Here is a 12745-nt window from a genome sequence, read left to right on the forward strand (position 1 = left end):
CTTTGTAATTGGGCAGCAGAATCCTTGACAGTGGTTTTTCATTAACAAGTTACTCCCACCAGTATTCAAACATACAGAGGTGTTTTATTCCAACAAGTGAACTTAAGGGAGAAGTACATTTCCCTGCCACAAAACACAGTGGGTAGAAGCCTTCAGTGAAGGTTTTTGAGCAAAGCCCTTAACATAATCGGATAATTTTACCTGTCCTCCTCTCCTTTTCAGTGAAAGGGGCAGCAGAGTCCTTGAAAATTGGGAATGTAAAGCAGACGTGCCTGGGCTGTCTTATATCACTTTTGCATTTCTTAGGGTAACTCTCCTCAAAGCATCGTATGTGCACAGACTCTGCGGCAGAGCTTCCAGCATTCTTCCCCCATAAAACCTCTGGACATGGCTCTGGATAGGCCTGACCATGAAAAATACAGATGTGCAGAGACCCTTTCATGACAATGATTAATCAGGCATCCAAATTTTACAAAGAAAATAAATTAACAAGGTACTAAAAAACAGAAATGGGCGGTTGAAGATACTCCTTTTCTAGTATGGCACTTTTTGGTCTATGTCCCAATTAAGATAAAAATCTGTATAACTTTAACTATCTCTAAAGATATTTTACTCACCAGTTAAAACAAATGTATCTTTTAAAAACAGGAAACCTTTAAATAACTGATAGTCATTAGGGTCCTTCCTAAACATCTGAAATCAGCCCAAGGTTCCTAAGCTTTGTGGTGTTGTGAAATGATCACAAATTAAATGAATTATTTTATTGAGTTAGAATTGGGCAAGAAATAACAGTACCACTTACTTTTAATAATTATATGTATACATAGCAAAGGTTTCCAAACTTTGCAACACAGTAACTGTGTACTTTGGGTTTGTGCTGACAAATCAAGCAAAACTGAGAGGAAAATCCAGACAGTAATTTCCACGGTGTCTGAGTAATCCTTTCCGAAAATTGTGGTTCCCTCTACAGGGCTTGCAACCCTCTTCTACACCCTGCAGTTCTGACCCACAGTTGAGAACCCCCCCCGTTAGTCCATATCTGTCATTATAGTGGTCTAGAAATAACTCCACAGAATGTTGCTGCCATGAAAAACAACCATCTTTAGTGAAACGTGTCTCAAAGATCCTTCTGAGAAACGAAATAGATGATAGCATCCTGTGATCTTTACACCCTTGTTTGTTTGTGGGTTTATGCACGAAAATAGGATCCTTGCAAATTGACACCTTACACAGTCTTGTTAATTGCCTGTAGGTCTCTTCTGAGCAAATCTGGTATTTAGTATAGCATAGGAATAATTCCCTGAGATACTTCATTTGCATTGCTAATGACCAGCCTGGATTTGAGAAAGAAACTGCATTGCTATAAATGGCTCATAAAGACCCTTGGCAAGCAGTTCCTTTAAAAGGATTCAGCCGCCCACTCCTCTCAAATGCCTGTCAGTAGGAGAGCTATATTTTAAAATTCAACCTACTCCTTTATTTGGCAGTTAACACTATTTCTGTAACACGTTATGCCAGCATCTTTTGGAAGTGAGGTTAGTGCACAGACAACTCTGGCCACTGGGCGGCAATGTGGGATAACAGGAATCTTAATTTATAGTCCTGGGAAAGCTAGCCAAGGAGCAGAGGCCAAGGGCCAGATGGCTCTGCCAAAACAGCTGAGATAGGATAGAATAGAATGGAATGGAATGGAATGGAATGGAATAGAATAGAATAGAATAGAATAGAATAGAATAGAATAGAATAGAATAGAATTCTTTATTGGCCAAGTGTGCTTGGACACACAAGGAATTTGTCTTGGTATAAATACTCTCAATATACATAAAGAAAAGGTACATTCGTTAAGAATCAAGAATCATAACGTACACTGATATCATAACGTACTTTAATGATATTCATAGGGTACAATCAACAATCAAATCATTCTAGGAAACAGTCAATATAAATCATAAGGATACAAGCAACAAAGTTACAGTCCTACAATCACAAGTGGAAGGGGATGGGTGATAAGGAGTGATGAGAAGATTAACAGTAATAGTAGTGTACACTTTGTAAATAGTTGAACAGTGTTGAGGGAATTATTTGTTTAGCGAAGTGATGGCTTTGGGGAAAAAAACTGTTCCTGTGTCTAGTTGTTCTGATGTGCAGTGCTCTATAGCGTCGTTTTGAGGAAAGGACTTGAAACAGTTTATGTCCAGGATGTGAGGGGTCTGTAAATATTTTCACAGCCCTCTTTTTGACTTGTCCAGTATACATGTCCCCAATGGAAGGCAGGTGGGTAGTAATTGTTTTTTCTGCAGTCCTAATTATCCTCTGAAGTCCGTGTCTATCCTGTGGGTTGCAGAACCAAACCAGACAGTTATAGAGGTGCAGATGATAGACTCAATAATTCCTCTGCAGAACTGAATCAGCAGCTCCTTGGGCAGTTTGAGCTTTCTGAGTTGGGATGGTGGGCCTGTAAACTTGCCAGTGAGGAAGCAAAGGTGGGTTAGGGGCTGGGTAAGAACCCTGCTGAAGAAAAGCAAGATAAGAAAAACAATGCAGAGAGCCGAGAAGAGCCAAGGCAATAATTGATCTATTTCAGATCCTGCTAATTTGAGGTTGCCCCCCAAAGCCTTTAAAATACAGCCTTCCCTTGAGGAACTTGATGGATTAATGGAAATTATTCCACTAAGCATGTGCAGAAGTACACAGGTTTCAGGTCTAGTCTAGGCAATCACAGCTTTCGAATTCAGGAGTTTTTTCCTCACAAAATCTAGCCATCTTTTTTCCTCTTTATTCCCCCATCCCACTAGAAGCATAATGAATTCTCCTTCAAGTGGTGCTTGATGCCCGCTGACTGTATGCCACCACCATGCATGCTTTGGGGAGTGGGCAACAGCATGATTGTGGCTTGCCATTACTATCTTCCTGGAAGTCTTGGTGGGATTCAATTTTTTTTATTACTGTTTATGTGGGCGTGGCTTGGTGGGCGTAGCAGAGGAAGGATACTGTAAAATCTCCAGTCAGAGGCGGGATTTGCGGTTCTCCGAACTACTTAAAATTTCCACTACCAGTTCTCCAGAACTGGTCAGAACCTGCTGAATACCACCTCTGCTTTATCTACTTCTCAAAGGAGCCTCTTCTCTGCAGGTCCTAATTGGGCCTAGCTGTACTTAACTTCTGACCCCAAAGTTGGCCAGCACGGCTGACGTGCGCAGAGGCAACACCCTCTCAAGAACTACAACTCCTACGGTCCTCAACCAATGTGTACACTTGCTGGCTTTCTTTCCATGGATGTGAGCTTCTAACAGATTGAAGGAGAAAGACAATACTCTGGGAAGTTAATGCTTGTTTCTGTCACTAAACTAATAACATATTTCTTTTTTTAAAAAAATTAATGCTTTATTGAGTTTTTTTCTATATATACATAATACCAAAAGTTATTAAACAGCGCTGTGACATTATATATACATTTATCTGTCTTATCAAAACTTACAATACATAATACTTTCATACCCTCTTATTTATTATATACATTATTTTCATTTTCTATTCTTATATCTATTATCAATCCAAATAAACCATGTTTCCCATACTGCATGCCACCTGAAGGCTTAATAATAAAAAATGTTTTAGAGTATGTGGAGATGGATAAATTAACTATGGAATTAAAAGGGAAAACAGACACAGAATACAATATTTCTGTTCCAGCAAAAAGTTGTATTAGAAAATAAAGATCTTGATTTCTTCCCCCGCCCTCCGGACTGGACAAACAAGGATTGCAAATCCCAGTACACTTTCTTAGAAGGAATTTATGTTGAGACCAACGATCTGCACAGTTGTAATTTCAAAAAATAGTCTGGAATAGGTGACTGAGGCAGCTGGGCACAGCCCTTCCCCCTTTTGCTGCCACTTTGCACTTACCAGGTGGGGGCATAATAAGCAACTCAGAGACTCTCCGAAGCTCATTAACATTGGTAGCAAACAGCCTCTCCCACCACCAGCCCAATTTGGCTGGGTGCCTGCAGGCCGAACAGTAACTCTGTCAGCCCCTCCCTTCCCTCCTCTACAGGGAACGCAGAGACCAGACTGGGAGAGACTCAAGCTGGAGCAGCCCAGCTGAGCTTCACATCATTTCAGCAAAAAGGGAAGTATCCAAGAAGACTGGAGTTTTCCGTCTGCCCACCTATATTGTCTTGGATATTCCCAATAACCCAATCCGGAACGTTACAGCAACAGGAAGAACGGGTGAGAGTAGCTGGAGTGAGCTGGGGAAACCATTATATCTGCCGTCTGCTGTCTCAAAATATTCTGGAATCCAGACAGCCTCTCCAGGATCCATCTTACTCTTCAAGGTCCGTCATGCCTTCTTGAAGACTGTGATTCTGCTGTAACATCCAACGTGATAGCTTGGATTCTGTAGTGCCGCTGCAGGTTTGTGCTGTTGCCTCCCGGCTTAGAATGGTGCCTCCCGAGAAGAAGGTTGGTGGCAGGGCCATCCTTTTCTGCAGCTATCCCGACTCTACAACTTGCCCTACCTAAGCAAGTCTTGGGAGCTGGTGAACCTTGCACAGGCAGTCAGGGCATGGCCTGGTCAGGGGACAAAAGGGATGGAGCCACAGCAAAATGGATCTAGCAATCAGAGTGATCAGGGACCCACTATCTTTCCATACTCACCTCTGGCCACGACTCTCATCCTTGTGGCAGGACTGACTGTGGCTCTTGTGACGTTTACAGGGAATGTGCTGGTTGTATTGGCTGTGTACACTAGCCGTGCCCTTCGGGCCCCACAGAATCTCTTCCTGGTGTCTATGGCTACAGCCGATATCCTGGTAGCCACTCTCATTATCCCATTTTCCTTGGCCAACGAGATCATGGGCTACTGGTGTTTTGGGGGTCTTTGGTGCAGTTTCTACTTGTCACTGGACGTCCTGTTCTGCACCGCCTCGATCATGCATCTGTGTGCCATCAGCTTAGATCGCTACTGGGCAGTCACCCGAGCTGCCCGGTATAATCTGAAAAGGAGCCCCCAGAGGGTCAAGTGTATGATTGGGACTGTCTGGGCCATTGCTGCCGTTGTATCCCTGCCACCCCTGTTTAAGTCTAGACAGCAGGACCAGGTCTGCCTCCTTCATGATGACACCTGGTATGTGCTGGCCTCTTGCACTGCCTCCTTCTATGCCCCTTGCCTCATCATGGTTGCAGTCTATTGCCGGATTTATCATGTGGCCAAACACAGGAACTCTGTGGTCATCGCAGCACGGCGGGTGTCCTACCCCAACTTCATCCCCGTGGCCAAGTACAATCCCTGCAGACGGAGCACTCAGCCTCCTGGGGAAACGCAGAAGATGGGAATGGAGTCCGGCCAGCTTCCTTGTCCCCAGCCTGGCTTGCCACGGCTCTCTCGGCAATGGAGGGTAGATGACGGTGGCAACAGCAGTGCTCGGCCACCAAGGACCCCAAGGCTTTCTTGGTCACTTCCCTCCAGTCTCCATCAGCGCAGAAGCAGGGATATGTCCCTCTCCACCAATCGGCTGATGCAGGCCCGGGAGCGCAGATTCACCTTTGTCCTTTCTTTTATCATTGGAGCTTTTGTCCTCTGTTGGTTCCCATTCTTCTTTACCTACAGCCTGGAATCTGTGCTTGGAGAAGGCTGCTGCATCTCCGAGCCCCTCTTCAAATTCTTCTTCTGGATTGGGTACTGCAACAGCAGCTTCAACCCCATCATCTATACAGTCTTTAACCGGGACTTTCGCAGAGCTTTCCATCAACTCCTGTCCCCTGGCCATTCACTCCTGTGCCGAAAATGAGGACTCTAGATGGTTGTTGGGCCCCGAGAGAGGCACGATGGACAGGGGGTTGGCTACAGAACATTCCCCCTGGGGCCCCACAGAAGGTAACTAGTGGAGGTTGGGGAGCTGAGTATTTCTTCGGCTGCTTTTTATTGAAGACTTCCCCGAAACCCCAGACATGCATGTAGCTTGAAGGGCAGAAGCACCACAAGAAGCAAGATTTCTCTGACTTACTGGCAGGCAGTTGGTTGGCGAGAGTCAGTTTCACACTCCTGCCTTTTTCTCTAGCTTGATGAGGTCACCTGATCTGTTGTTCAGCAAGCTAATTAACGGAGGTAGTGGGAGCAGAGGGTGGCTGAGGTAAAATTATTGATGTGCTATAATGGCTACTATGGCAGCTTTGACTCCCCATGCAGACTTGCCCCAAATTTGGGTCATCGGTGTAATAAAACAGGCAAATGTATGTTCTTGGTTTTGCTAACCCTAACCCTTGGTTTAGGGGTGCCCGTTATATTGAACCACCTCAGTGGTTGGGCTCCATCCTTCATCCTAAAATGGAAAGCCTGCTCCAAAACCAGCTCTAACTCAGAGAAGCTTTGGAAGGAACATTCATTTATCCCAGCTGCTCTGTGGGAAGGGGAAACAGAAACAGATTCTATTAAAGGGGATTCAACAGGCTGACTATTTTGGTACTAGAACTAAAAATGTACAGCTGCGTATTTTTCTGTCTCACGTATATTGTCCCTTGTCAAAACAAGAGTGGTGGCATTTGGAGGAACTGGGGGCTTATTAAAATCATAGGAAGATCCATCTAGTGGTCTGGTACTGTATCAGAAACACTGGCCAGCTAGGGGGTCTTGAAGGAAAAACTCACAAAGAGAATGCGATATAGCCGCAATGATAACCTCATGTTTTCTTCCATTGCATAATTGTAGCAAGAAGCCTTCTGCCTCTGAACATTATTTCCTTGTTATTTTGGGTTTGAGCAACTTGAGGTTTGGCTGATGTCCTCCACAGAAAGAGCAAACAGGAAAGGAGCAAAGTCATGGACGTCCTAAGATAACTTTTCCTAATCCCCGGAGTCCTCTGTACCACAGCTCCCATATATTTAGCCATTGGTCTCACTGATTGAGGATTTTGAGGGCTGATGGGGTATCAAGATGGGAAGAACTTTTCCAAGGACAGTAGATGACTTGACCAAGGGACCGACTTATCCCAGGGATGCCCTGGGATTGCAGAAAGGTGGATAGACCAAGAGGGGGAGGGAGAATAGTCCCTGCAGATGATGGTGGTTTACTTAGTGATGTGAAGCTGCCTGTTTCAGAGTCCTCGAGCTAGCCTGCCTGCTAGTTCAGGGGAAGCTGAGCTAAACAAGGGACATATTGCAAAGCTTACTCAATCATCTGGCTTGAGGAAATATTACTCTGATCCTGCTTCTGGGCAGGTGCCAGGCATAGGTCTTGGCAAAGAGGTTCCTGTCAATCATAGCAAAGGTGTCTTTCATATTGCCTCCAGCAATTAAGCTTTTCCTGTTGTTCCAGTTTGTTCAGATTAGTTTCTCAAGCTGAAGCTGGTGCCACAGCCAAGTACCTGCCATCTCTTAGGCACGTTGTCCCTACAATCAAATCTTTTTTGATGTCCCATATGTTTAGCAGGGTAATTCCTGCCATTGCCTGAATCACAACTGAGGCACAAGTCCAGGTTCTGGGCTCCTGCCTGATATTCCAACCTTAACTTTAACAGGCATTCAAGGTATTATTTTCTTCCTGGTACTGTAAGGGAGTGGGGTGGACAGCGGAGCAATGCAAGTTCTGTTTGCCAGGAACTTAATTTATGTCTTGGAGACTCTTTAAGGACAGAAAAAGAGGCAACAGTTGTAACCCAAGACCAATTCACAGAATACACTTTGCAATCACAGAACTGCTTCTTTAATATGCTTCCCTGTGCAAAATGGCTTTTCTATCGGCCTGTCCCCTGTGACTGGATAATAGTCTGTGGACATAACTTTAAGCCCCCAATAGGCCTAAATGAAGACCACTGCCTTGTCCTATTGTGATAAATAGTTATCAATGAGGGTAATTTGAAATCTCTCTTCCTGTAAGCATTACTGATTATGTTGCTAAGGAGACGAATCCAACAATAAAACTACAAACAAGGCAAGCATTTCTACCAGCTAATAAAGTGACATCTGGTAGCTGATTCTTCCCAGAAAACAGAACAAACCAAGGATGGAGTAAATTAGGCAGGTATCCACGGAGATAGTTTAACACCATATTACTCACTCCCGTTCCAGACACCTAGAAAGGCAGCTGGTGTCTAACTATTATCTCTCAGAGTTTGGGTAAACTCTGTTCTCATGTACAGATTGACCACTGAGATAAGCTGGAAGGAAAAAGAATCTGAAGGAAAGAATGATGGTTCTTCTAACATATCAATGAACTTGATACTAAGAGTTACCTTTTCTTTATAAAGCATGTTACCTGTCACGCTTCAAATGCACTCCAGCATCCAGCTTGGAGGTCTACACTGCTTGTTCTTTCTACCCAGAAGTGGATTAAAATGTTTCCACCTCTCACATTTCATTTTCATCTTCCTGGGATGCAGTCTCTGTATCAACAATCCCTTCCACTAATTCTACAGGGTTGACATTTTGCACTCTTCCATGATGTTTTGTTTCATCCTTATAAAGGGTTGGTCTAATTTTGTTTTGTGTTTTTGTTCTGTATTTTTGTTTTTGTTTTTAACGGAGCAACTTTGGCATTTGATAAACATGGTGGACAGTCCTTTCCAGGCAGCCTGGACAGGTCCAGAAAGCATCTTCTACAGAGTATTGCTCTGCGCTACGCTGGGATCGAATGCAAGGAGGTACAGAGGTGAAGGTAGAATCATTAAAGGGTATAGACTTCCATCCAAAACCACTATGTGGTTGGTCAGTTTAGCAAAATTGTTTTTTTTTAACAGAATGGCCTTTGCAACACTGATGAGGTGGAATACACCAGTCCTCCAGATCATCTCCACTGATTATCTTTTGAAACTCTGTGTGTGTTATAGTCCTGCTACCACACCTTCTGTGAAATGGTAAATTCCTGGATTGTCTGTGCTCTATTTTCAATGGGATGAGGGTTGTTTATTTTTTTAATAGGCAAATTATACCTGCCTACATTCTGTGATTTAAGTATAAATTAAACAAAAAGGCTGCATCTCATCTGATTTCCACATGGTCCTTGGGATTGTTCAGAATTTGAACAAACATTGAATATCTGGATGGTGCGGATTGCAGTAAATAAAGTTGTATCCTAGATAGTCGGATAGAGTTTGAGTGGGTTGCATTAAAACATTTATGGCAATGGCCCTTCCTCATTCTGACATCTCTGAGTTGCAGCCAGCCAGCTGGTATGGGAGAAAATTGGGCTGGAAATGAATTTTGATATCTAAAGGGGGAGACGGGGCCCTGAGGAACTGTATTAAAATTATGGTGCAAGTAAGTAAAAAGAGCAGTATGTTCTCAGGATGTTTCCTGATCCAGTTGTTATTTTATATCCCTCCATATTCTTCAGATCCCCTATGAAAGTATCGCCTTGGGGCAAGGAGTCCTGAGTTTGACAATTGGGCCAAGATGGGAGATGGGGAATCCAGCTTTTTGCAGTTTTGACCTTGGTCCTAAAACTAGTCAGGCAATCATTTAAAATATGAAATTTGGGTGTCTGCATGTTGGGTGGGAGGATATTTACTCTTCCTTTTCAAGCACATTTTCTCTCTTTTCTATTGATGGGCTATTATCACTCTAACCCTTTTTGTTTTAATTTCCACCCAAGGGAAGATTAAGAAGTTAGATGATGATGCTTTGTAGCTACTTCGCGCTGTTTGTATTGGTGCTATTGGGCCAGGTTTCAAGCAACGTCCCATTCCAGGAAGTTGCTGGTAAGGCAGCTGTTGGAAGGGCATAAGGTGAGAGGAGGTGAAGTGGCACACGGATGGTGAAAGGCAGCCCAGAATTCCTATGAGGGAAGACCTTGCAGCTTTCTGAACGAGTCTGATGACAAGGGACTTCTCACGCAACATTTCCACCAGGGCGATGTAGCTGAAGTTGACAAGGCTGTGATGTATGTGTGGAAAGATGGCAATGCAAAGGGGCATGAGAAGATTAAGTGACAGAGTAGGAAAAGTCTCCTCAAGAGGCAGAGTGGAATGCAGTTTGGATCTGAAAGGACCAGGCTGGCCAGCCCCTCTTGGCTCGGACATGCAGAGGCAAGAGGCTGAATAATTTCCCCAGCTTTTGGGCTGAAAATAGAAAAACATGAAACACTGACCCTCAACCTATCTAAAAACAGCTGTTGGCGCCAAGGGAGCTGGATTCCACAAGCCAGAGGACCTAGCTCCAAGCTCCAGCCCTCCCTTTAGTTTCCAAATTTTGTGCGGTTGTTTGTCTGAGCCGCTGGTCTTCAGAAGGAGATTGTACTGAACAACCATCAGAGTGCAAGTTGGGCTGAGGCTGGGCTTGGATGATGGACTCCTCTCTCTTTCAGTTATATCACAGAGGAGCTCAGCCAGCCAACCTTAGTAACATTTCTTATACTTTAGAATATTCATACATATACACATCCTTGGGCTGCATTCATTCCACACAGTTAGCTTGATCACTGAAATAACCAAATTTCCAGATTCATGTGAACCTACCCAAGGTGATCATTAACTAAGCTGAATATATTTAGCAACATTAAAAGATTTCACCTGGGAAAGCATATTATGTGAAGGCAGTTGTGATGTTTAAGGATGACTGGGGAAAAAAAGCAATTGCATTCCTTTTAACTCTCCATGTGACTGAAAAGAAAAATAGGAATAAAGATATTTGCTATAGCAGCTCCTTTTTTTTTTTTTTTTTGGCAGAGTTGTTCTATGACCTTCCCTGTCTGCCAGCAGCAGGAAGAGAAAGTTAATTCTCTGTTAACCCTTTCTTTCCTATTTCTATAATACAGCTAGGATTGTACAGATTAAACAATCCCAAGGATGTTTTGGAGTAAAATACAGGTGGTCCTCAACTTATGTCCACAATTGAGCCCCACATTTATGTTGTTTAGTGAGATTTGTTAAGTGAGTTTTGCCCCATTTTACTTTTCTCACCACATTTGTTGAGTGAATCACTGCAGTTCTTAAATTAGTAGCACAATTGTTAAGTGAATCTGGTTTCCCCATTGAGTTTGCTTGCCAGAAGGTCGCCATAGGGGATCCCATTATTTCAGGACACTGCAACCGTCATAAATGTGAGTCAGTTGTCAAGCTTTGGAATATAAATCACGTGAGCATGGGGAGGCAGCAGTGGTCATAAGTGTGAAAAACGGGCAGACGTCATTTTTTTTCAGTGATGTTGTAATTTCAACCAGTCACTAATTGAGGACTACATGTAAATTCCTTCTAAACCCAACACCAAGTGGATTTAGCTATTTACACAGTAAAGTAGCCCTTATTTGTCTCAGTTAAGGTTGTTATGCGAAGAGTCATGGTATCAGTTCACATGAAGCATAAACTTTGTTCAGAGTGCATTTATCAGGGTAACAGTTGGCTTCATGGGTTTGTCCTACCTGGAAAATCCTTTCTATTTTGATTTTTGATACTATTATATATACAAAAGTTTGGATCTGATATTGTTGGCACCATATGATGCAAACATGTGAATCTGAGGCCTGGATCATCTTGAAGTTCCATAATCCACATGGTATTTATAGATAACCATAACTGAAACAAAGACCATAGCCAACTGCATACAACAACCAAATGCAACTGTAGTTCCAAATGTTCTGGGCACAACTCAGAACAAACCTAAGTCTTCACACTATTTTACATGAGATCTCTGTTGAATCAGCAGCAAACCATAAATCACCACATGCATCTATACCCATTGACCTACTACAGTTGTAGATGTGCCACTTTCTGCTACTTCTACGATGTTCAATGTGCATCTAAGCTACGAATTTTCTTGATCAATGAATGCTGACAAATTTGATTTATCATTTCAGGAGAATTCAATGTAAAAATCTTATAAAATCAGGAGAATCACTGTTTGCTTTCCTGGGTACAGCTTTCCAATTATTCACTTATTTTGTTCCCACCAATTATTAACATGTACCTCGTGTAATAGTGTAGGAGATGACCCAACTGAGCCAGAGGGAATGGTCAAACTCATCATTAGTCATGAGTCCATTCATACCAACAAGAGATCTAAGTCCAGCCCACCTTGAATTTCATCGACTATTATCTACGATCAGTTTGCTTGTACTGTTAGTAGTTCAGATTAATGTCGAGAGCTTAAGCTTGCAATAAATCTTTATACCCATTTGAAATGCCTGGATCTTATGAATTTCCTGGCGCTTGACAGTACAAATAATTCTCACTTACCATCTACTTTGTTCAGGGATTGTTGTGGTAGTACTGAAAATATAGCTTTATGACCTTTGCAGCATCCCTCAGTCAAGTGATTGTAATTACAACCATTATGCATTATATTGTCCCCCCGCCCCAGAGTGAACAGATTGGAAAGGAAGGGATTACAAGAGAATAAACAATCACACAATGAGAATAAAAAGAGCTGTTTGCACAGTAAACTTGAGGCTCCCAGCCCCAAGCATGCTCGGCCTGACCGTGCCACTACACTGCTTTCAATATGCATTCCCCACTGTATGCCTGCTTACTCTTTCGCAATCCCTTCCCCTCCAATGAATGCAAATACAAACAGAAATACCCTCCTTGGTAATTATTCCAGAGCTGAGGTGAGCATTCCAAAAGGTAGAGGAGTGAGGAAAAAGAAAGCAGTCACATGATTTCCTATTGAGCAATTGCTTCACTTAGTGATGGAAAACACCTGTAGAGATGGATTGATCTTGAAGATAATGTAATCCAAACATCTAATTTATACAGTAATTTACCTAGTTATCCTGCACAGGCATTTGACTGGCAGGTAATAAGATTCTAAGCTT

General features: G+C 42.9%; 1 protein-coding gene across 1 annotated transcript; it reads left to right on the forward strand.

The window, feature by feature from the left end:
• Window positions 1–4037: 4037 nt before the first annotated feature.
• LOC113454979 (alpha-2Da adrenergic receptor-like) lies at window positions 4038–8471 on the forward strand. Its single transcript, XM_026726293.2, has one exon. The coding sequence runs from the start codon at window positions 4593–4595 to the stop codon at window positions 5790–5792; it is 1200 nt and encodes a 399-aa protein (XP_026582078.2). The 5' UTR covers window positions 4038–4592; the 3' UTR covers window positions 5793–8471.
• The last annotated feature ends 4274 nt before the right edge of the window (window positions 8472–12745 follow it).

The sequence above is a fragment of the Pseudonaja textilis genome, chromosome 2 (assembly GCF_049901715.1).
Source record: "Pseudonaja textilis isolate UNSWEBS1 chromosome 2, rPseTex1.2, whole genome shotgun sequence".
NCBI lineage: Eukaryota > Metazoa > Chordata > Lepidosauria > Squamata > Elapidae > Pseudonaja > Pseudonaja textilis.

Coding starts and splice junctions, on each gene's coding strand:
- LOC113454979 (XM_026726293.2), top strand. CDS start 4,593: ATGGAGCCACAGCAAAATGGATCTAGCAATCAGAGTGATCAGGGACCC.